Below are 26,050 nucleotides of genomic sequence, written 5' to 3' on the forward strand. Positions count from 1 at the left end.
ATGGGCCTTAGAAACTTGGTAGTTTTTGAAAGAAGGGTAGACATGAAAGAAGGCATCAGTTTGTGTTGAGAATCGGTAGTGCAAAGTACTTCCTCGGAAGCCGGTGCCTGCTCAGCGGCTCTGGACCCATCCAAGGGAGAGACAACTGCAGGATCCTTAGTCAAAGAAGAGTTCTGCAGCATACTGGACTCTGAAAGGGTCTTGGTAATGCCCTACGAATCCACAGAAGCAGGCATCAGGAGCTGCAAAAGCACCTCACTGAGGACCGGAGAACTGACGACTAGCTTAATAGAAAGCATTGTTGGTAGGTTTGGACCTGCGCAGTCTATCTCTGTTTTTATCCTTACTTTTTTTGGAAGATCTGCTATCGGATGGTTTACTGAAGCCATATCAGAATTTGAGGACTGTAATTGAAAATATCTAGCTACAATAAGGGCCCAACGATGTATAGTTCTAGTGTTGAACAAAGCACAAAAGTGACAGTGGAGGACATTGTGGTCTGCACCTAAGCAAGTGACGCAGAAAGAATGAAAGTCTCTGTGTGGTATTTGCTTTCCACAGGCGAGACAATTGTTAACTTTTTCTGACATCGATTAGTGCGAGAAAAAAGGATCCCCAATTGGGTGCTTAGTTTTAGAAGACTTCATCTTCAGTTCGGAAGCTGAAACTCAGATAGCAGCCGACTGGCACTCGTGGAAACTGCTTCTGCTTCACGCTCCGTGGCAAGAACAACTGATGTAATGGTGTTGGCTGCCTTACCTTATACTACTGATGACCTGATGTCAAGTCCTGAAGTGACAGCGACCTATGCAGAAATACTAAGCCTCTGGTATTCAGGCCGGCAGAGGGCTACCCTGGCAGGGAAAACCCAAATGTGATGACTGTAACAGTGAAACACATAGAACATCTGAACTAAGGTTGATGTCATCAAATCTTCTTATTGTAAGCTCCTTCTTTCTTTCATCTTTACCTTTGTCTTCACATTTTTCAGGCTTGTCACTATTGGTTAATGATAGTTATAGAGTTATAGATTATATAAAAAGATTTATAAAGTCCAGAAAATCAGAAATTATGAAATTAGTGTTTGTTCATTGTACTAGACCCAAACATGAGTATGGAATAACAATATGGAAACTTTTTAGGAAACCAAGCATGAGTAAATTGGAAAGAGCACATCAGAAATATACCAAGGACATCCATGAATGTGAAAATTTAAGTTATTATGATGACTGAACTATCAGAACTTGTACAGTGTCTCATATAGATATTTAAGAGGATACCTTATTCAGGTATAAGGGACATTTAGAGACAACTACTTCTGGGAATGTCTGTGGTTATCAAAAAGGAGCAGAGAATCATCAGGCAACCTATGTAGAAGATTATATAGCATTGAAAAGTGTATTAATTGGCTCTCTGAGAGTAGGTGATGCATAGAACTGACTACAAAATTACATTAAAGCAAGTTTAGATATTTTTAAGAAAACCGGCACACATTGTGGGAATAACTGAATTGACATATTGGCTGACTAGAAGGGCATAATTGACCATACGTGAAATATCTGTATGCATGTCTGCATAAGTATATATATATATATATATATGTATATATCTGTATGCATGTGTATTTCGTATAGCCATTCACCATAGTCCTGTACAAGGCACACAGACACTAACAAAATAAAAGCTCTAAATTAACCAATTTTCTATAACAAAATGATTTAAAACACTTTAAAAGAATTGCCTAAGTAATAGTCTAATATTTATTTATTTGTTTTGCATTTGTTTGCCCAGGTAGTCCACTGGGCCATTATGAGCCCATTTTCCATGAAGGCCTAAGGAAAAAAAGCTCCACAATAACATGAACATAGGAGTGCAATTATATAAAATCAGCAAAATGTCAGAAGAAGAAGAATTTATACAAAGGTAACATATTTGATAGTTGGTTGAATTACTGGTAAAGTAAACTGACAACAATAAAGAACAACAAAGCTAAAGAAACTGATACAACACAGATGTTTCCAGCATTAGAATTGCAAGACTTTTGTCTGGCATAATTACAAAGTACAAATTAAGCATCAGTATCAGCAATAAACAAATGCAGTTAGGCTTTGAGAGGAGGAGACAAGGAGCTGGTACAATTCCCGATAGAAGATAGGTAACATTTTAGAGAAATTTTGAAAAAGCCAGGATTCTGGGTAGTCTTAATAGTTAATTGTAGGGTATTCAATTTTTGGCTACAGAACAAGAGTATAGAAGCTGACCTGCTGGCAGTTTTTTTTTACAAGCAAAATGTGCTGATTTTTGGATCTGTGAAGCCTCCTAGGATGGTAGTAACTAATTATCAAGCTAAGAGCAGGATAGTCTGACACTTTACAGATTATTCTGTGTGCAGTAATTAGTTGCAGATAAGACAGGTAGTGTGGCAGTTCTAACCAGTTTAAGAGAGCAGTACAGTGATGGGTAGACTGGCATTAGTGGCGAATTTCACAATTTTGTTATAACATGTCTCAAGTTTAGCTTTTAGGGAGGACTGGAAATTAGCAAGTAGAGGAGCACCATATGAGAGAGAGGGGATTAAGTATGTGGAAGCAAGAACATGTTTTGTGAAGGGGATAAGGAAGTGTTTATTTCTATAGAGAATTCCTAGCTTTTGGCGATTTTTGGTGATGCTATGATGTATGTTCAAGTTAAATTTCATGTGTTCATCTATAGTTTTGTATGGGTAACAACCTGGATAGCTGTGTTACTTTGAGAAAGTATAGTGAATTGGGTTTTGTTTAAGGTGTTGTCTTCTTAGGGATGAATAACAAGAGTTTGGTTTTGTCTACATTAAGGGGTAGCTGACTATTAGAATTAAGGGCTCAGTAGAGGTAAAGGCCAGTTGAGTTATTTGCTTTTGATCAGCTATGGAATTGGCAGAGAACATAATAGTTGAGTTGAGTAATATACTGACAGGACAGAAATAAAAGTTAGAAAATGGAAGATCTAAGGGGAACCCAATAGGAAGCATTAGGCCACCATTTCTAACGTCACTGAAGGAGTTCAGGCAAACTTTTTTTAATTAAAAATCAGAAAAAAAAGGAAAGTATTATAATAGTTTAGACAGCAGATTTCTAACAGATCTGTTAGAAATAGTTCTCCATAATAACTTTATTTATTTTGAAGGTGAACATTTTTAGCAGATACAAGGGGTGGCCATGGGCTCAGCAATGAGCAACTATATATGGTAATTTAGTAATGTATATGGGGAAGATTTGTTTGGAACTCAATTTATTCTAATTATTGGAGATTATATTTCTGATTTTTGGATGATGTGTTCATTTTATGGGTAGACCCTGACCAACAGATTGTTAATTTTATCACTCGTATTAACAGCACTACTGATTTTCTGAAATTTATCTTTAATATTAGTAATGACAAAGTTAATTACGTAGAAGTGTGTACTATAAAAATTCTAAGTATGAGACTACCATTTTTTAGCTAGTATAGCTAGTTTCACTGTGTGAAAGGTATTAACTGGAAATTTTCTCCATTTGCTAAGCATCTGTTTGTTTGCGCTGATTTTCCTTCCAAGGAGTGTATTATATAACTGATTTGTTTGCAGTTAAAAGCATTCTCTAGAGTCTTCTTGCTCCTTTTACTGTTTAAAACTTACATTTAGGTTCATAGGTAGGTACTAGGCTATCAGCCCTGGGGCCTATATAAGCCTAGCTAAAAAGGTTCCCCAGCTTTCGCCACCCAAGAAAATTATTTTCTGTGCCCCTGTCAAGCAGTGCCACAGAAGTGATCCACGGGGTGAATTTTCTATTTCTGATCCAGTTGTCAAGATGTTTCATAAAGAGGGCCAATGAGGAGCTTTGTTTGACATGAATGAATAGTTAGTTCCAGAGTATGGGAAGTCTCTGGGACAGGAATCTATCACTCCACCAAGTTCTGTTTATTGTGGTGACAAGGTTTAGGTCCCTGGAGCGTCTGGTTCAGAGAGATTGGTATTTCTTTAAGTGTAGCATGTCCAACAGCTCTGGGTTTGACATAGCTTTGTATGTTAGGCAGATATTGCCTCTGAGTAGGCGATATGCGATGGAGTAGAGCTGGAGTTTTTTGAGATGGTCTGCGTATGGCATCTGTCTGAGACAGGTAATCCTCTTAGTGAGGTATTTCTGTGGCCTTTCCAGTTGTTGTAGGTGTCTTGTGAGATACATGCCAAACAGGGCATTGTACTCTATAATGGGTCTGATTAGGGATGAGTAGAGAGGAACAATGACCTCGTTTTTGTGATGATGTGTGCCACATAGAAGGATTTCCTGACTACTGTGGTGATGTGGTTATCAAAGGAGAGACTATGGTCTCTTATCACACTTTCAGTGTTTAGTGAGCTACTGCCTATGTGGTAAGTTCATGGGTACCGAGTTTTTTCCAAAGGGGATGACAATGCACTTCTTGGCATTGAGCTTGAAGCCATGATGTTGACACTAAGCATCTGTCTCTGCGAGGACCTTTTGTAGAATGTCTACATCAGTAGGTGATTCTATTATGGCTCCCAGTTTGCAGTCATCTGTGAACTTTGTTAGCCAAAGACCTTCTGTGTTGGCCTGCATTTGGAGAAGTAGATGCTGAACAGGAGAGGACCCAGGACCAAACCCTGTGGTACTCCACTTGTCACTATTCTGAAGTTGGACTTGGAGTCGGCCACTTTTACTGTGTGGGTTCTGTCAGTGAGCCAGTTGGCCACCCATCTTATGACATAGGGATTTATGCCCAGTTTAGTGAGTTTATCTATAATTCCAGAGTGGGGGATTGTATCAAAAGCCTTGGCAAGGTCAAGATAGGCTATGTGCACTACCTTGCCCTCATCTACAGCTCTAGTGACTGCTTCAAAGAAGTCAATCAGGTTTAGTAGACATGATCTGCCTTTTACAAAACCAAACTAAGTGGGGACCAGGGTTTGGAGGTTACCTATGTCTTTGTTTATAAGCTCCAAGATGATACATTCCATGGCCTTGCAGACCAGGTTCATCAGGCTAATGGGACGGTAGCTTCCAGAGTCCGTGGTGGCACCCCCTTTGTGGAGTGGGATAACCATTGCTGTGTGCTATTTAGTAGGCACATAGCCTGAGGTGAGGCTATGATTGAATATGGTACTTAGGTGGAGTGCCAGTTCATTCTGTAGTTCATGCAGTATGCAGCCTGGGATGTTGTCTGGTTCCATGGATTCTGTGTTCTTGGCATTGGAGAGTGTGGTCTTTACTTGTTCTTCTGTGATTACAGGGGCTTTGCATTTTTCTATTAAGATGAGCTCTTTGGAGGGTGAGTGGTGGGTAAAGCTAGCACTGAACCTATCTGCCAGGATGTTAGCAATATTGGTTGGTTCTGTATATTTAGTGCCATTGTGCTGTAGCGCAGAGCAGATCTGAGTGTTGCCATTGAGATTCTTGACATAGCTGTAGAATGCTTTTTGGTTGTCTTTGGAATCAGTGGTGATTTTAATTTCATAACTGGTTTTGGATGATTTTATAAGGGATATCAGCTTCTTGCTGAGGGTGACCAGGGAGTTCCTCCAATCTTGGGATTTTCCTCTTTTTTGCAACAACTTCTTCCTTCTGTTGTATAGTTTGTTTATAGCAGGGGACCACCAGATTGGCTTCCTTTTTTGGTGGATAGCGTCTTGGATCTGTTGGGGATGGCACAATCCATGCACTTGTGTATGTGCTTATACAGTGCATTTGTGTAAGATTCAGCAGTCATACCTCTATTTTCCATCTGCATGGGTGTCATGAAGTTTGCCACTTCTGTCTTAAGAAGCATGAAGTTGGCTTTGGAGTAGTTTTTGACAGTGGTTTCCTTAATGGGGGGTGGGGGTGGGGGTGGGATATGGATGTCTAGGGTGATTAACTTGTGGTCGGAACTGACCAGCGAGGAGTTGACCTCTGGCATGGAACACCAGTTACCCATACTGATAATGACCAGGTCCAGGATATTGCTGCCGCTGGTGGGGGTGTGAACAAGCTGATCCAAGGAGTTGGAATTTATGAATTCCAGAAAACATTGAGTGAATGAGTTGGTACATGAGTAGTTTTCCCAGCTGATGGCTGAGTAGTTGAAATCGCCCATAATGAAGGTATTGGGTTGTACCTTAATATTTTCCAGTATCTTAAGAAATGAAGAGTGGGAATCCTGGGGCATGGTGGGGGATCTGTATCAAGCTACAACCTGGATTGCAATCTTGCCCAGTGTTAGTTGCACTTGGATAATTTCGGACGCATTATGTTGAGCAACTAGTCTGGAGGTGTGGATATCCTTAGTAATATGGGCACCCCTCCTCCTTTAGTGTTTCGCTTCAAGTAAGGTGGCCGAAAGGTGTGGTATGAATTATAGCCTGGCAATGCAGGGATGCTCTCTGGAGCCTTGAGCCAGGTCTCTGTCACTGCACAGATATCAATGTTCTCCATTTTAAGGAGTGCCTTGAGTGAGTGCATTTTGAGGTTTAGACTTCTAGCATTGAGTAGCATTACCCTCAGAGTTTGCTTGCTTGTACCTGTTACAGTAGTGAATTTAGCATTTGAACCTCCCCTAAAAAAGGCACTATAGGGGTGGCAAGAGCCCTAGCCAGTCTCCAGAATCCCAGGGGTGACAGGCACAGGCCATCTTTGGCAAAGAATCGTGGTCTGTCACCCATGTCGTCCCAGGCAGACAGATACTGTATCCCCTTAGACTGACACCAGAAGCTTGGCCAATTGTTGAAGTCAATCATTTTGTCCTTGTACTGTAGTATCATTCTGGGTGATGGCAGGATGCTACTCAGTGCTAGGGTCATACCTGCCTGGGCTACAAGATCCAAGAGCTCCTCCATGTCTCTTTTCATGTAGTCCAGGGAGGTACGCCTCAGGTCATTTACACCAACATGGACAATGACAGAGTCATATTTGTACTTGTTGTGGAGTGACCTGAGTGCATGCATTATGTGGTGGATCCTGGCACCCGACAAGCAGCTGACAGTAACTTTCACCTTGTTTATCCTGGTGAGTGTGACATCAGTGTGCCTGACTATTGAGTCACTTATGACTAGTGTGTTGGGTATGTTGTTTTGCTTTATGGGCTGAGGTTGAATGGCACACTGATTTTGTGGGCTATGTCTCATTTGGGTAGTGTTGGGGGGGTGGTTGTCTGCGTTCTAGCTTGGGAGGCCTCTGTTGCTTAGGCAGATTTTTATTGAGAGCCTCCATGAATGTGGGTGTGTGCTTTGTGTTTCTTTGTGTGGGTTTTGGTAGTGTGGGTCTTGAAGGACTATGTGTTGAGTGTGGTGTGGTGCAGGTGTTAACCTTCTCCTCTTGACTGTCTAGTCCAGTCTTGGCTGCAGAGAGCTTGGCTTCCAGTTTGGCTATATAAATGTATCTCTCACAGGTTGTATTGTTGGGTGGTAGGAGGAGAGGGTTGCCAGTGTACATGAGACAATTGCTACATTGCCCCAAGATGCCCAGATTCATCAGGTGGACAGGAGAAAACACTGGGAGCTAACCCATAGACATGCCTGGATAGGTACTTATTAATTTGGTGTCTCACTGCTGTTTTTCTGCTGTGATAAACATTTCTGTAGTGTTTTCTGCCTAAAATAGTGTAGTTGGTAGCTGTAGCATAGGTCCCTACCCTTCCTTCCTATTGTTGTCTTGTTCTTAAATTTGCTGGCTTTGCAGTTGTCTTCCCCTGTTGTAAATTTGATCAGGGGCACTCCTTCCAGCCCAGTTTCATTAGCTCATTCTACCTAATACAGAGAGAACATTTGGGAAGACACACCCCTTAGTTTCTTAACAATTAATTATCTTCTGCTACTCCTGCCTCCTTTTCCATTTTACTAAAAAAATACTTTTTCTGCTTCTTCTTCTCTAAGTGTTCAATTGCATCTTTTCTGCTGCATTTATTACTGCTTATTTTTAGCCTGTTTAAATTGTAAGTGCTATTCTAAGCCTCTTAGTTTTGGTTTAAGCACTTGGGCTTTAGGTGTATCCCTTAGCTCTCCCTGGCCTCTCCTTCAGATTCTGACAAATACGGATGGCCAGTTTCCTATGGTTTCTTCTGCCAGCCTGGTTGATGTGGGCATCCTGAGACAGTGTAGCAACTGCCTCATGTACACGGACAACCAACTACTACTACCACCTAGGAACACAATGTGTGAGAGATGCAATTACATTAAGAACCTAGAGTCTATGCTGTCTCCCTCACAAGCTGGTATATCTGGCACTAAGAAGGTTGTCAACACAATCAATACACCTCAAACACCACCCACAACTACAAAACACACACCCACATATGAGGAGGTTCTCAACAAAAACAAACCAAAACAAAGGAGACCTCAGAGGCAAAAACACATGCAAACTCCACAATCCTCCATACCACATGCTATGCATAGTCCACACACCAGTGTCTTTCAACCACTAAGGCCTAACCATAAACCCAACATATTAGTCACAGGAGACTCCATTATGAGACATACAGATGTGCCTCTTACCAGGGTGGATACAGAGGAAGTCATGGTTAGTTGGTTGTCAGGTGCCAGAATCCACCATATCATGCAAGCACTCAAGTCTCTCAACAACAGGTTCTGTTATGACTCTGTCAAAGTCCATGTTGGCAGGAACCACTTGAGATGTACTTCGCTGGACTATATGAAGAGAGACATGATTCTGCTCAGTGAATGTATGTCCAAGGGAGGTATGTCCCTAGCCTTAAGCAGCATTCTACAGTCAGCCAGGATGATTCTTCAATACAAACATAGAATGACTGAGTTTAAAAATTGGCTTAGTTTCTGGTATCATTCCAGGGGGATCCAGTACCTGAGCATGGGAAGATATGATTGACAGACCAAGACGCTTTGCTAGAGATAATCTGCATCTGTCTCATTTGGGCTTCAGGCTTCTGACAAAGGCCCTTACGTCCCCCATAGTGTCTTTTTTAGGAAAGCCATGAGGTCGATATGACCAACATAAAAATTTCAACAAAATGCAAATTAAATGTCATGCTACTAAACACCAGGAGTCTAAACATGAAACTGCATCACTGCAAGCATTCTTAACCCTGGAAGATGCTGACATTTGTGCAGTCACAGAAACCTGGTTCAAAGCTGCTGACAGCACCACAGCCTTACCTGGTTACTCATCCTATCATACATTCAGACCCCAAACTGTGGGCAGCAAATTCAAAGGAGGTGGAGTTTCAATATATATTAAACACACACACACACACACACACACACACACACACACACACACACACACACACACACACACACACACACACACACACACACACACACACACACACACACACACACCTCCAGGTTGGTCAAACAGTATGACGCACAACAGACACTCCAGGTGCAGTTAACCATTGCAAGACCCCTAATCATATCAAGATGCCCTCTCTTGATTTGAATCTATCAAAAGTCAACCCTTTACACTGATCCTGGGTGACTTTAACTACCCAACCATAGAGTGGAAAAACTAGTCATACCAAAACACAAATGCCCAGAGATTCCTTGATTTTATCAAAACAAATTACTTGAAAACACTTAGTCAACACCCTCACAAGAGTTGAAAATATCTTGGACTTGGTATTAACCAACATGAGTAACCACGGCAGCATCCCTACAGTGTCATCCTCCCTGGTAAGATCTGACCATAAAGTCATCACTTTCAAAGTCACCATCTCCCCTGATCTCCCTCTAGCTAGGATCAAACAAAAAAACTTCTCCAAAGCTGATTACAACCTCCTGAGGGATGGTATAAACAGTTTCACAGCCTCCTCCCCCTCCATAGGAACTGACACCACTGTCCAAATCTACACCAAAGTACTATACAACCATTTATATAGATGCATGGAATCAGAAATACCTGACAGGACAAAATCATCCTCCGCAAGGAAGAGTAAACCTGTCTGGTGGACATCTGCAATAAATAAACTATATAACAAAAGGAAAAAAATTGCTGTCCAGAACCAAGAAGGAGCAGGCGCCCAATTGGAAGCAGGCTCTCCTTAGCCTGAACACACAAATAACAGCACTATGTGAAATCCTCTAAAGCCAATTTCGAGTACAAATTGGCCACATCTACTAAAGACCTTCTTCACATATGTTCGCAATCTCAAAGAAAACATCCAGATTTGTTCAGAACTGGTGATAAAGGACACCACAAACACAAATACTGTAGATATAGCCAATCTACTGGCTGACAGATTCAGCAAAAACTTCACCCCTCTGTCCCCACCATCAGTAAATCAGGAACAGGTCATCACTGCCCTCTCAAAGGCAAAATATACAGCCTCCATGGGACCCGATAACATCCCAGGCTGCATCCTACATGGGCTCAGGCATGAATTTGTACCACTGTTAGGCACCCTCTTCAACCAAAGCCTGAGTACAGGCTTTGTCCCAGCCAAGTGGCGGACAGCCACTGTCATCCCTTTACATAAAGGTGGGGTGTCCACCGATTCAGGAAATTATAGACCCATCAGCCTAACTAGCCTGATCTGCAAGGCCACTGAATGGATTATCATGGACCTCTTTAACAGGGATATTGGCAACCTCCAAACATGTGACCCACACAGTATGGCTTTGTCAAGGAGGGGGGTCACATCTGTTAAAGACAGTTGACTTCTTTGAGGCAGTCACCAAAGCCATGGACAAGGAGAATACAATGCACACTGCCTATCTTGACCTGGCCAAAGGCTTCAACACTATTACCCACTCGGACATAACAGATACACTCTCTCAACTAGGCATCAATCCATACGTCACCAAATGGGTAGCAAACTGGCTCACTTGTAGAACCCACCTAATCAAAATAGGGGAAGCCACATCAAGCAGTAGAGTCATAATGAGAGGCATACCCCAGAGATTGGTCCTGAGGCCTCTGTTATTCGGGATATACTTCTGAGGTGCAGGCCAAAACCAGTTGGCTACGGCTGATCAAGTTTGCAGATGACTGCAAGCTGGGTGCAGTCATTAACTCCCCAAGTGATGTGGACATCCTCCAAGAGGGTGTCACCCAAACAAATGACTGGTGCCAGATACATGACCTCGAGCTGAATGCCAAAAAATGCATCATCATCCCCTTTGGGAGAGTGGTGCCCCCACATATTATCACATTAACAACAATGTCCTAAGCATGCAATCATTTGTGAGGGATTGACAGCTACTTGACTTTTGACCACCATGTTGCTTCCATTGTACGGAAAGCTTTCTACATGGCCCACCTCATAAGTGAGGGTATCTCAACCAGGGACAAGGAGGTCATAACATCCCTGTATTTTTCCCTTATAAGGCCAATTATTGAGTACAACACCCCTTTCAGCATGTACTTCACAAAACACATGCAGCAGTAGGAGAGACCACAGAGTTTCCTCATTAGGAGAATCCAGGGCCTCAAGCGTCTACCCTACAGAGATAGGCTAAAAGCCCTGTTCCAGACTCTTCAGAGGTGACCTCTGTCAGGCATATAAAGCAATCTCAGACCCCACCTTGATGGGACTGCTGCATATCTGCCTGGATAACTGGAGGGGAAACAGAAAATACACCCCTGGGATTCCACCCATGTCCCTGCTGGACAGGGGTTTGGGTGCTGACTTGTCTAAACATGGGCTAAACTCTTGGTGAGGCTTATGACGGGCCTCAGGGCCAATAGCTTAGTAAGTCCCTATGATTCTATGTTTCTATGGTTAGTTAATTGAACCCATTTCTTCTTTTTTTGAATGTTTAAAGCCTTAATGATCTTTGGTTAGAGCACACATTAAAAATACCAAACAGTTTTTTTTTTCAAGACTGATGTCAGACGTACATATAGAATAAAGTAGTTTGTTGTGTACATTAGATGTAGAAGCATTACTCGCTAACATTCTACAAGATGCTAATCTACAGGCTGTAAGATATTTTTGGACATGTCAGTTATATATCATGAGAAATTCGTTGAGTTCTTGTCTACCTTTTTGGACATGGTGTTGACTATGAATGTGTTCCACTATGAGGCTAATTGTTATCATCATCTGAAAGGTACAGCATTTGCACTCACATACTCTGTCTTAATTGTTTTTTTTTTGTTTTTGTTTAAGTAGAAATGATCTATAATGACCATTACTGTGAAGATATGGATATGTGGAGAAGACAACCTGATGACTTTTGCTTACTATGGCATAGTAGTGAGAAAAAAACAAAGAGTTTGTGTTCCCTTTACAGTCTAACAAATACAGTATCTACTTCACTATGTCTTATAGTTTGCTCACACCAAATTTCCTGAATACATAAGTGACAAATTAACTGATGTATAATTCGGTACTGCAATTTATGATAAATCATTTAGTCAGAATAGCAAACATTTGAAATGTTGGGACTTACTAGAGGGAGTCCCCGAACATGTAGACTGAATGGTTGAAAAATGGGCTTACATATATTAAGCTCAAGATGGCCATATCTTGAGATATTCCCTTTTCTCATAGCTATGGCAATATCAGAGCTGATATATACAAGTTTTCAGGGGCTGCAGGGCTTGGGGCTCCTCCCCCACACAAAAGAAAGAAGTTTAAGGGAGAATAGTAATCTTTTAGATATGTTCTTTGCCTGGGTTTTAGTTTTTTTTTCTGACATCAGCACTTGGTATTTCAAGTGTCAAAATTTCAACAGGAAGCCATCAAGAGTACATTTTTGACATCTAGTAGCTCTAGCTCCCACCCCAACATGTACGTAAAAATATCCCTTTGTCACACCATAGAAGATCCAAGTGAATCTATACTGATAAAGAACAAGTTGAAAATGACGTAATGTCTCTTACGTCTTAATGTTTGGACAAAGATCATGATGCAAAATTGGTGAAGACAAAACAATCAAGTTAGACTGATTTATTGGTGCACTGTGAAACTACTACTAATTTGTCTGATAATATTAGATTTACTGTATGATTCCAACACCTTTAAAATAAAACCTGTTATACCAAAAGATTGGTGTTTGATGACCCAAAACAGATATTTGTTGGGGGGGGGGTATATCTTATCAGATGAATATACTTTTTCCTGTAAATAAGATGAAAATAAAACTTTACAAGACCATTGTCTTTCTAGTTCAAAACATAGAATATGGGGTGTTTTCACATGGAAATTACCGTTCATATGTTGTAATAATTATTTTTTCAACTAAGAACAAGCAAAACAGACATTTTAAATTCATCATTTAATTACATGTTCCACTGAATGGATTATTTATTTTGGCTATATGTACATGCAGCGTGTTTAATGTGGGACCAACAATGCTAATGAAAACAGCATACATCCTTGAACGTTAAGTAAATTCACTGTCAACTGTCATATATCTCAAAGTGCACTATTCAAACATCATACAAATAGTTTTGAAATAATATCAAAATATATTTTTAAGTTATACATTATCAAGTATTAATTTATACATTATCAATTATTTACTTATCTACTGAATGTTGATACTCATCTTTAGCCAACTAATACTGATTGCTACATTTTGACATTTATTTTTGAAGTAATTATGTACAGAAATATCACAGATTGATGAAAAATAGCTCCTGATGCATTCGTTGGTAGTGATTGCTGAAGTATCCCAAGCTGATTTTTTTTAATATAACAAATTTCATGTTTCACTATAATTATTTACTTACAGGTAGGGATCCTCTTTTGATTTACTGTCAATTTTGATTTAAGTTTAATTGGCCATGTGACTACTTACTATAAAACAGATGTAGATCTATTTGTTCTTAATTTTCTCTGATGGGTCTGTGACATTGGTGATGAAACTGTGGTCTGTGTGTTCCTTGTCTTTTTTATGACAATAAACCTGTACCTTCATGACCAACTTGAGTTCCAGAGCTTTTTGCTTTTGTGTACCTATCAATAGAGTTTACAATGATGTGTGTGCATGTGTGTGTGTGTCTGTGTGCGTGTGTGTGTGTGTCTGTGTGTGTATATATATATATATATATATATTTATATATATATATATATATATTTATATATATATATATGGGTTCACTTCAAAATCCTGAAAACTCAAAATCCTGAATCTCAAAATCCTGAACTCAAAATCTCAAAAGCTCAAAATACTGAAAACTCATAATACTGAATCTCATAACACTGAAAAACATACAAGACACCAGCACTGACTGTATTGCAGCAGAAATGCATACAGAAACATATTACTCATCTACAATTATAAACAGGGGGGCAAGCCCCCCTGCGCCCTCCACACCCCCTGCTACTTAAATATATCAACTCTGAGATCACAGTTCACAGAAGAAACTGGCAAACATATCATTACGTGCTTCATGACTGACTGTTGTAACCTTAGTTATGTTCCCTTTTAATGTACTATATTACAACATAACTCATCTTAGTGTAGTGCTGTGCGATCTCGGAGTTGATATATTTAAGTAGCGGGGGGGTGCAGGGGGTCTTACCCCCTGACTATAGTTGATTTAGACTGATACAGTTTGCCTTTTTTTTGTTTCACACACACACACACACACACACACACACACACACACACACACACACACACACATACACACACACATAGAGAGAGAGAGAGACATACACACTGTTGTGTCTTTGTGATTGTGTCATGTGTGTGTGTGTGTGTGTCTATATATATATATATATATATATATATATATATATATATAGATATGTGTGTGTGTGTGTGTAGAGAGAGAGGGCAAAAGAAAGAGAGGAAGAGGCATACAGATATAGATACACATATATACAGATATGCATATAAGTATATAAATATATATGGTTTACTATCAAAATTTTGATTGCACATTGCTGTTCTGTAGTATCAAACAACATCTGCAAAAACTTAAATGCCAAAATTTCATATCTCTGAAAAGAACACCAGACTTTGACATTCACTTCCAGTTTTGGACCCAGAAACAAGTGCTACCATGGGTTGACAGGGGATGAGATTTGGCATTCAGGAATATCTGTGTTCGACATTTGTAGCGTTCAGAGTTTGGACATTACACATTCTGACTCTGCGAATGTGCAATCGAAATTTTGATAGTAAACCCATATATATATATATATATATATATATATATATATATATATATATATATATATATATATTCATGTGTGTGTGAATATATATATATATATATATATATATATATATATATATATATATATATGCAGAAAAAGAGAGAGATATCTCACATATGTTATATAAAGGTGTAATGAGTGTTAGCTGAACAGCTAAATGAACTGGAGAAGATACAGACAGATAAGGATAAGACCAGACAGAGGGGAAGGTATGACTGAACATGAAAAAGAAGGTGGGTCAGGAGAAGTAGGAGAAACAGAAGGAGAACAGCCGAAAAATAGCTTTCATTCTTATTTATTGCTTCAAAAAAAGTTTCTATTTAAAGTATTACCAGTCTGGTTATCAACTGGCTTTACTCACATTATAAAACTGAAAGTGTATCTGACTAGAGCAGTTCTGATTTTTTGAACTCACAAAATAAAACTCAAGTCCTTACCAGTTTTGGTTGCGATCACTTATCTGTTAGGGATGAATTAAAACTATAACGTTCTGCATGGTGCTGAGCTAGAATGAAATGGTCATTATACTTACCTACACATACCCAGCGAGTCATGACCATGTGTTTACAGTAGTGACCACATGCTTGCAGTAAATTATCAGCTTCTTATCTAATGCACATGTGGGCACAGACAAGGTCATGACCATGTGTTTACAGTGATGACCACATGCTTTCAGTAATTTATCAGCTTCTTATCTAATGCACATGTGAGCACAGACAAGGTCATGACCATGTGTTTACAGTAATGACCACATGCTTGCAGTAATTTATCAGCTTCTTATCTAACGCACCTGTGAGCACAGACAAGGTCATGACCATGTGTTTACAGTGATGACCACATGCTTGCAGTAAATTATCAGCTTCTTATCTAATGCACATGTGGGCACAGACAAGGTCATGACCATGTGTTTACAGTGATGACCACATGCTTGCAGTAAATTATCAGCTTCTTATCTAATGCACATGTGGGCACAGACAAGGTCATGACCATGTGTTTACAGTGATGACCACATGCTTGCAGTAATTTATCAGCTTCTTATCTAATGCACATGTGGGCACAGACAAGGTCATGACCATGTGTTTACAGTGATGACCACATGCTTGCAGTAATTTATCAGCTTCTTATCTAACGCACATGTGGGTACAGACAAGGTCATGACCATGTGTTTACAGTGATGACCACATGCTTGCAGTAAATTATCAGCTTCTTATCTAATGCACCTGTGGGCACAGACAAGGTCATGACCATGTGTTTACAGTGATGACCACATGCTTGCAGTAAATTATCAGCTTCTTATCTAATGCACATGTGGGCACAGACAAGGTCATGACCATGTGTTTACAGTAATGACCACATGCTTGCAGTAATTTATCAGCTTCTTATCTAATGCACATGTGGGCACAGACAAGGTCATGACCATGTGTTTACAGTGATGACCACATGCTTGCAGTAAATTATCAGCTTCTTATCTAATGCACATGTGGGCACAGACAAGGTCATGACCATGTGTTTAGTGATGACCACATGCTTGCAGTAAATTATCAGCTTCTTATCTAACGCACATGTGGGCACAGACAAGCACACTGTAATTACAGATGTAACGCACCTGCTGAACTGGGCAGTATTAACAGTGACAAATCCAAGTGATGAATCCGAATAATAGAGGCAATTACGAGCTAATGCAATCACTTACTGGTCCTACCAAAGTTTGCTGCAGTGAAAGTTTAGGACATCATTAGAGGCCGAAGATATTTAGCCTGGAAATATATACTTAGGGAATACTTTTTTTTTTCATAATAAAATGCTGAATGTTATTAAAAAAGGCATGGAAGATATATAGAATCAGTAGCTTTAAAATGTAATGTGTTTTAAAGAATTTACAGTGCAAATGTTTAATATCAGCTAAATAATTAAAACTGTAAGAATGATGGCTACAAGGGATTACAAAACAAATGCTGATATTTCAATGATATTATTTATGACTAATATTCCAGAAATAGTTTAGCTTACCAGGATTAAGGATTGATTTCATTTCCTTCCATATACCATACTGCAGGGGGCCTTTGTACACCCCGAGAATCATTTCTCGGGTTACAACATTTGGAGCATCGCTCTCTTTCTGTTCTTTTGTTAGTCTGTAGCATAATCCAGGAAGAGAAAACACTAAGTACTAATAATCATGTTAGCAAAACTCATAGATGCAGTTAAATACAAAACTATGTACCAAATGTTTGTACATACCTCAGCATAAATGACTTGATTTCCTGTATTGGAGAAGGTAAAATAATTAATATGCTGAAGAATTATACTGGTTCACATTTCACTGTGAATATGATTTGTAATGTAATGTATGTTAGCTAATTGAAACAAATCATATTTCCTTGTTAACATCAGTGTTCTTACCACAAGCATATCTCCATTACATCTCCAGAACCTTTACATGATTCTTTGTTGTTTGTTCTAAATAAGCAAACATTGCCATCATAATGTAGCAGTGAAAAAGGAACACCAGAATAAGTACTGACTTCATAGAAGAAATGTGAAATTACCCTGTTTAGGAAAATCAAAGTATAGGTGAAGTACCATAATGCTAAGTCTGTATGAAGGAGAACCATTTGCCATTGTTCTTGTCAGGGCTGATGCTCAAGTTGCCAGTTTGCTCAGAAAATAAAACTTTCCTACGCTGTAGAGGCTGCAAGCTTCTCCCTGTTCCACAGTTCAGTGCCTTTACCAGCTTTATACACTTATAGATGAACGCAAAGCAAGCACTAAATCAGAAGGCAATAAATAGTAGAGGTAAATGATTCTCTAGAAGCATCAGAGCAGGTTTTATTTATTTATTTATTTATTTATTGACATTTGATTACTGAGAAAGTCTGACTGGGTAGAGGCCCATTTTCAACGAAGGCCCAGGCAGAATATCTCCAAATTATTACAAAACATTTTAAGAACAATAATTTTACAATCTTCAAAAATAAAACAAAAAACATCTGCAGTTTAAACAATTATAACAAATTAGACAGAATCAACACGTTATATGGTAATCGTTCAGTATTTAAAGAAATTTTAGTTTGTAGAAAAAATAAAGGTAAGTTAGTATAATACAAACACAAATTGCAATATGAAATGAGAAAACAGGCTAATGTTATATTTAGAGACAGTCAGGGAAGAAAATTTGATAGATATAAGGAAGTAAGTGAAGAAGGAAGATTCATAGGTTGGTACTAGGGCCTATATAAGCCTAGCCATAACAATTCCCTGGATATTTCTTCCCACAATATTTACTTCCCTGGACCCCTGTCTAGCAGGGCAACTGACATGATCCCTGGGGTGAATATCCTATCTCCCATCCAATTGTCAAGGTTCCTTTTGAAGAAGGCCAAGGAGGCGCTCTGCCTGGATGTGTACGGAGTTATATGGAATGAAAAGGTACGTGCTCACATTTAGGGATATAGTTTATCCTGGTTTTGAGCAAGAAGAGAACCAGATTTTAGCTAGGATGTCTTTCAGAGTGGTTTTGAAAGATGGGAGGGAGGGTACTGACCTACTGAATACAAGTAGGGAGTGCCAGGCATTAACAACCTTGTATGAGTACAGACAATGCCCAGCAGATCTGATATTTGTAGACAAATAGGAGTTTTTGGTCAATGGATTGCAATAACCAACTAGGAACATAGTTTTCTAGAATATTTTTTATTGCTGGACAGGCAGATGGATGGTGGATAATTTTATAGGTGGTAAGAAGCTGTGTATATGTTAGCTGGAGTCTATATTAGTTTGCTGAAAATATTTTTCAGCGAACACACATTCATCGACCGTCATTCAGAGAAAATCACTTCTGTGATTCGCTGAATATTCCCAGGGCAAAAATGTACTTGGCCAACTACACAACTTTGCCCTTTTCTCTACTGTAGTGCAATCTTGCACTTGTTATATATAGTTGGGGGGGCTGTAGCCCACCCACTTGGGTGGGCTCGATTTAGCTAGATGTGGGTCCATTGTGTTGCAGGGCAAGTACTTCTTTGTCCTGGGAGTATTTGGTGAGTCGCAGAAGTGATTTTTGCTGAATGACAGTGGATGAATGCGTGTTCACTGGAAAATGTTTTCAGCGAACTAATATAGACCCATTAGTTGATGAGGCATTTCTAACCAATTTAGGCTTTTTAGTGCTATACATTTGTGAGTTCTGAAAGGGCAGTTTGCTGCAAATTTAGCAACTTTGTTATAGCATTGTTCAAGTTTAATTTTTCTGAAGCTTGGAGATTAATGAGGATGGGAGAACCAAAAAATGTGGAAAGGAGATAAGTAGTGGCAAAAGTAGTTTTAGTTGCGTCAGTCAGAAAGTTTTTGGATCTGTAAGCATCCCTAGTTTTTGATGAGTTTTTCTTATGTACTTTTGGGTCAAATATAAGATTATCATCCACTATCACCCCTAATAATTTACTATGAAAAGTGACTTCTATGGTTGTATTATCAAGAGAGAGGACTTTAAATTTTTTTTTTTCTTGAGACAAGAATTTGGGGAAAAAGTACTAGTTTGGTCTTTTTTGCATTGATCATGAGTTGTGAGTTATGAAGCCATGTTCCAGTGACTGTTAAAGCTTCCTGAGTAATTTTTTGGAGGTGTAACATGTTGTCAGATGGGTAAATGAGAATGGAATCATCTGTTTATTGTATAAGAGTACATGTTGTGTGGATGTATAGATGGTGTTGGTGAAAATATTAAAGAGAAGGGGACCAAGGATAGAGCCTTGTGGTACACTGGTGGTGACTGAGTGGTAAGGAGACAGCATGGAGTGCCATTTTACTTAATGATATCTATTAGACAGGTAGCTTTTGAACCACAGAAGGGTGGGCTGAGAGAAATACAAGGAGGACATTTGAGGAGTTTTGAAATAGAGGTTTGCTGTGTTGAAGGCTTTAGACAAGTCTAGAAATACGGAATAGACTAGTTTTTGAATACATTTTTTAAGTATTTTGGTGATGGGAGATTAGATTGCTATAGGTCTAACGTTATTATGTCTGTTGAATTTTCTCCTTTGTGCAGAGGGATAATGTGTGATTTTTTTCCAGAGAGAGGGAAGGTGGGATTCCTGAACAGACCTATTTATAAGGATTGAGACAGGACAGGCAATGCTTTTGGCTGCTTTTTTAGGTAACTGCTTGGAAGGTCATCAGCTAAAGAAGGGCATGGTTTAAGTTTAAGAGTAATTTTGGACAGGAAGTGGGCATAGGTTTGAAGGTGAAAGTGGATGTAGTGATATATGGATGTTGGGCAGGGCTGGGATTCGATTTTGAGAAATCCTTGGTTAGAGATGCATAATATAAGAGTTGAACTGTATTAGTTTTGAGTGGTGAGTTATTGAGAGAGGGGTTTGAATTTTTGGCTGAGATGTATGATTTCTTTAACGAATATCCACCATTTTTACGATTGTATTTAGCATTATTCTGAAAATTATTATAGTATAATTTTTGTCTGAAACATATCTCACTGAACTGCCACCAAAATAATGTGACATCCCTTACCATCCTGAGTCAGTAACTAAGGAGCTTAAATCTTCACTACTGACTCAAGTGAGAGATTGTCACTTAAACAGGAGTAATATTTCACAATTTTTCCACAACAGCCCAACAGGAACATGATCTATAGCCTAGGACTGGACTGTATACGTCTATACACCCCTAATGTGAGTCCTTATTACACACTTCAGAAAAATGTGTCCTAGTTTAAGACCTCTGATATACTCACACATAAATAAATTAAATCTCACACATTCAAACACTTCTGAGGAAGCCTGACACAGATTTCCAGCTGTATCCATTCCCCAAAATACTATGGTAATGCTGTAACCATTCAGAGCATATTCATGCCCTTCTAAAGGGGTATCCAATCATGAAAATCAGATATTAAAACAAATAGTAGCAAATGACCTAAGCAGCCAGGATTTTGGAATGGCCCTGTGAATTATCAAATAAGTATAAGCACTCTCAAATCACTAAAGAAAAACACTGATTTACCAGCTACAATATAAGTTAAAATATTTTAAAAAGAGCAAAATGATTACAAATATAAAACCATAATTTCCAATAAAGAAACACAGCTCAATCATTAGGAAAATGAAGTCAACACTGCAGGACAGCAATCCAACATTTAAAAAAAACTCTGATCTGATTAGGCATAATTTTCCAATGTGACTAAAATCACTGCCCCTGATTTAGACTAAATTACTACAACAGAGCAAAGACAGGCTTACAGTTCTTGGTGAGTCCTTTTGGGTATCCACTGCATGGTACATGAACTGACAACTGACTGTTAACTATTTTCAGCAGGCTTTTTTATAGACTTGCCTGTCACAACTATTCCAGTTCTAATTTTCATTTCATATTTTGAAAATCAGCCAACAGTTGTTTTCTAAAATTTCCTTCCTGTCTTTTACCTTCTGACAGTAACATAAAGCAACTGTCAACATTCTGATAATATCATCTACAGATCAGCTGAATCTGAGACAGTTTGCCTTTAGAATCTTTCATCACAAATATGCACAGTTAGAAATGTAAAAGGACACTGTTCAAGTCTTTAAAACATTCTGTACAAACAGATTATAAATCAACATGTAAGAACTTATTTACAATATCATAGCTAATCATGCTGGCATATAATACACAGGTTAATCCAAAATCATGTAAAAAACTCAGCCAGACATGTTAGCATAAATAACAGTGTCCATTTTTTTCACATTGTGGATTTTGTTTCTACTTCTCTTTCTATATGGTTTTAGTGAATAGTTTCTGAGTTGCTAAAACAACACACCACACTTGCCAAGGAATTCTTGGGTTTGTGTTTTTACTGGCATTAGAGTAACCAGACAGGCAAGCAGGATGCATGTACCAACAGGAAGTGTTTTTTTTGAAGAGTGGGTTAACAAGAAGTTTCCTCTAAAATGAAGTAGAGGTGAATGGAAGAATTACCATCAATGATCAGCCTGTACAAGAAGGAAACAATATATAATATTTTTGCATGGCACTGACATGGCTCATAAGAAGAAAAATGGATGAAGTGTAAAAGTGGTGCATCGATCAGAGATGTAGTAAGGCCTACCTTGTGCACTCAATGTGAGGTGTAAAAATAATAGTATTGTGAACATTCTTTATTGGTTAGTGAAGAAAAGATTTCAAACAAAAGAGGCAAGCACCCAAAGAGTAAAAGATTATTTTTATTGTGGCTACACTGAAAAACACCATACTATCAGACCGGTTTCGGAAACCTGCCTTCTTCAGTGATGAACAAACAAACCATTTTGACATAATTATATCTTCTTCTTATTTCGGCTTTTCCCAGTTAGGGGTCACAACAGCGGATCACCTGTCTGCTAATGACTGGCAGTGGAGTTTTACGGTGTCGAGTTGCCAGCCCGGCGCCCAACCTTCCACAGAAGGCGCACACACACACACACACACACACACACACACACACACACACACACACACACACACACACATGCGTACTCACTCCTAGGGCCAATTTAGATTATCCAATCCACCTACAGCATGTCTTTGGGATGTGGGAGGAAACCGGAGCACCCAGAGGAAACCCATGTGACCACAGGGAGGACATGCAGACTCCGGACAGAAGGCACCCCAGCCGAGGATATTTTGAAATAACTATATACCATAGTTAATTAAGCAATTAAATAGTTTAAAGCAACAACATCATCATAAATCTAAAGACCCAACAATAAATTATAAGTGATCATTAAGGCCAAGGTTAAACAAATCCCCCAGCCTAATTATCCAATTTTTTTTCTTTTTTAATAAGGCATGCCACCCTAGTTTGTTGGACCTATCCCTCTGAATTTTATCAATGACCATAAAATTGAATCTGGCTGCGGATCAATGTGTGTTTGTATAAGGCACTGGATGTTCGCTTGTTTCGAATATCACTAAGATGTTCAGACATACGTGTGAATAGTGGCCTGGATGTTTGTCCTACATAAAAGGAAGAACATGAGCATGTAGCTAAATATACCAGCCAATTGGTGCCAGAATTGGCAAAAAATTGGATATCATAAACTTTGCTGGTATTCCTGCTGGAAAATTGTTTGGATTTCAACATATACTGACAAAAAGAGCAGTGACCGCAGGGGAAGAATCCAATCAATTTGTCACCCACAAGCATAAGTTGGTGTTCCAAATGTCCTGTGGAGCCCCTCATTTGAAATGATTGAAATAAGACCCCAACATACGCCCCCTACAATAGGAGAAAGAACACCTTGGGGGTCAAAAATTTGCACAGATCCTCATTAGCAAGAAGAATATTCCAATTGTTGTGAATAATGTCCCTGATAACATTAACATTTCTACCATAAGTGGTAACAAACCTAACAGCATTGCTCTTGGTTTGTGATTTGTCCTGATACTCCAAGAGGCTTCTCCTGTCTTGGTTGGTAGCCCAAGTGCTGGTGGATGCAATGTGTTTATGTTGATATCCCCTTGACTAAAATCTGCCTATAAGGTCCTTTTTATGAATTTCATAACCATCCCCATGGAGCAAATCCGCTTGATGCATAGAAATTGTGATTTTTGTATATTGTTGATAATATGCTGTGGAGGAAGACTGGTGGCTAATAATAAATTGTTGTATTGTGGATCACTTGTGAACTTAATGTATTATCAGTGTTTATGGTGATTGTGACGTCCAAAAAATTAATCTGTAGTGCATTAGTGATGACCACAAATTCAATGCCCCATTTGTTATCATTGAGGTATTGAATAAATTCTGAAAAATATTCATCGTCTGGCCACCAAATCATCCAGGAATCATCTAGATATGTTCTTCAGATATCTATTTCATCCAGGAAGATGTTTTGAGATCTATCATAGATCAATTGATCCTCAAGAAATCCAATAAACAAATTGGCGTATATGGGAGCAAAGGATGCTCCCATAGCTGTACCCCGCACCTGCCAATAACATTGGCCTTGAAAAAAGAAAAAAATTTTCATAAGAGCATGTTCGGTCAAACCAATAATTCAATGCCTCCAAACCTGCCCAATGAAGACAATTCACAAGAATTTGGAGAGACCACCGGGTAGACCTATTATCTCCGGTATTGGTTCCCTTACTGAGGCTATATTTGCCTTTATGACCACATATTTACAGCCACTATTAAAGCCTATTTGATCCAGAATTCAGGATACCACTGAGTTTCTGAAAAAAATATCGGACTCACAGCTGGAGTCTGATTGGTTACTATGTACATTGGATGTCTCCGCTTTATATACGAACATACCAGGATAATCACAAGGCATTCTTTAATTACATCCAAAATCTGAAAGGGAATACCCAGCTATGTGCTGAACTGGTTGTGAATGGCACCACCCATACTCAGCTGTATGAAATAGCCAACCTCCTAGCTGACATATTTGGAGCAAACTTCACCCCCCCTGTCCCCTCCAGTGATCTCCAAAATATATCTGCCACCATTCCTCGGCCTATTATCTCAATAGAACAGGTCATCTTGGTGCTCTCCAATGCCAAAGACATGGCAACAATGGGATCAGACAACATCTCAGGGTATCTTTTAAAGAACTTAAAAAATGACCTAGCAGATCAATTTGGATCCCTTTTTAACCACATCCTGCAAACTGACTGTGTTCCAGTGGAATGGAGGACAGTAACAGTAATCCCTCTGCATAAAGCTGGATCACCAACCGACCCTGGGAATTATACACCCATAAGCTAGACTAGTCACATCTGCAAGGCCTTGAAAAGAATCATTATGGACCTTATTAACAAGGGCATAGGTAACCTCCAAACTCTGGACCCAACCCAGTGTGGATTAGTTAAGCAATAACCCACATGTGGGTGTGGGTAATGCTAGATTTACCCATGGTTGGTGTGGTTTGGTCATGATGGTGAAGCCGAAAGATAGAGGTTTCTCATCAAGAAATTACAGGGTACACAAAACAAGTCTTATGTGGACTGACTGAAAGCCATGTTGCTTTATTCTGTCTCTTACAGGTTGCTAAGTGGTGAACCGTGCCAGACTTACAGAGCAGTCTCTGACTAAGCCCTGATGGAAATGGTACAGATTTGTAAATTAAACTGTACGAGGATCACTGGCTCTAGGGATCTTAACCCTTCTCTCTGACTTGAACAGGTCATGCTGGAGAGATAAGTACATCTCCCACAGACTGCCTCTTCTCTTGAACAAGCTTCCAATTCACATGAAAGTGAGTCCCTCTCTGGCCTTCTTCAAATGCAACCTAGATCAACGGATGGGTGATCACAGATTCATTCCTGGGGTGGTGCCCACGTCCCTCTTATACAGAGGAAGTTGATATAAACTACTATAGACTCTTACCTCTGTTAACATCACTCACCTAACCACTGATAATTGGGGCAACTTGGGATAAACATGGCTCGGCTTAAGCCATTATTCTAGTAACCTTATAAGAACCTATGAACCTATAAAGACATTTCTAAAGCTACTTTGAGTGGAAGGGATCTCTGGTTTAAATTTTATTCTATTCTGGGTGGCACAGTGGTGCAGTGATTAATGTTGTCACCTCACAGCAAGAGGTTATCCATTTCAATTCTTGGCTGGGGTGCCTTTTCTGTGGAGTCTGCATGTCTTCTCCCTGTACTCACATGGGTTTCCTCTTGGTACTTCAGTTTCCTCCCACATTTCAAAGACATGTATCTGGAGCATTTCTTCCTGGGCCTCCGCTGAAAACAGGCTCTGTCCTAGTCAAACATTCCCTGCCAGCAAATGTTAAATAAAATAAAACAAATAAAAATATTTTGAAGGAGACTGCTTTATGGTCTGACCTAACAAGTGATGCAGATACTCAAGAGATGGTGCAAGTTTCTCCCATATTAGATTAAGGACAAGATCAAAGATGTTATTCCTCTTAGTGAGTACTTTGATTAATTGTTGGAGGGCATT

General features: G+C 39.3%; 1 protein-coding gene across 1 annotated transcript in view; it reads right to left on the reverse strand.

The window, feature by feature from the left end:
- LOC122813686 (zinc-binding protein A33-like) overlaps positions 1-26,050 on the reverse strand; it is a 256,724-nt gene that overhangs the window by 54,988 nt on the left and 175,686 nt on the right. The window contains exons 4-5 of the mRNA XM_044086136.1: positions 17,344-17,366; positions 17,113-17,237 (exon numbers count right to left, since the gene is read on the reverse strand). Of these exons, the coding sequence (XP_043942071.1) occupies positions 17,113-17,237; positions 17,344-17,366 (148 nt within the window). The remainder of the gene's footprint in view (positions 1-17,112; positions 17,238-17,343; positions 17,367-26,050) is intronic.

This window comes from Protopterus annectens, chromosome 10.part0, assembly GCF_019279795.1.
Source record: "Protopterus annectens isolate FY-2018-M chromosome 10.part0, PAN1.0, whole genome shotgun sequence".
Taxonomy (NCBI): Eukaryota; Metazoa; Chordata; order Ceratodontiformes; family Protopteridae; genus Protopterus; species Protopterus annectens.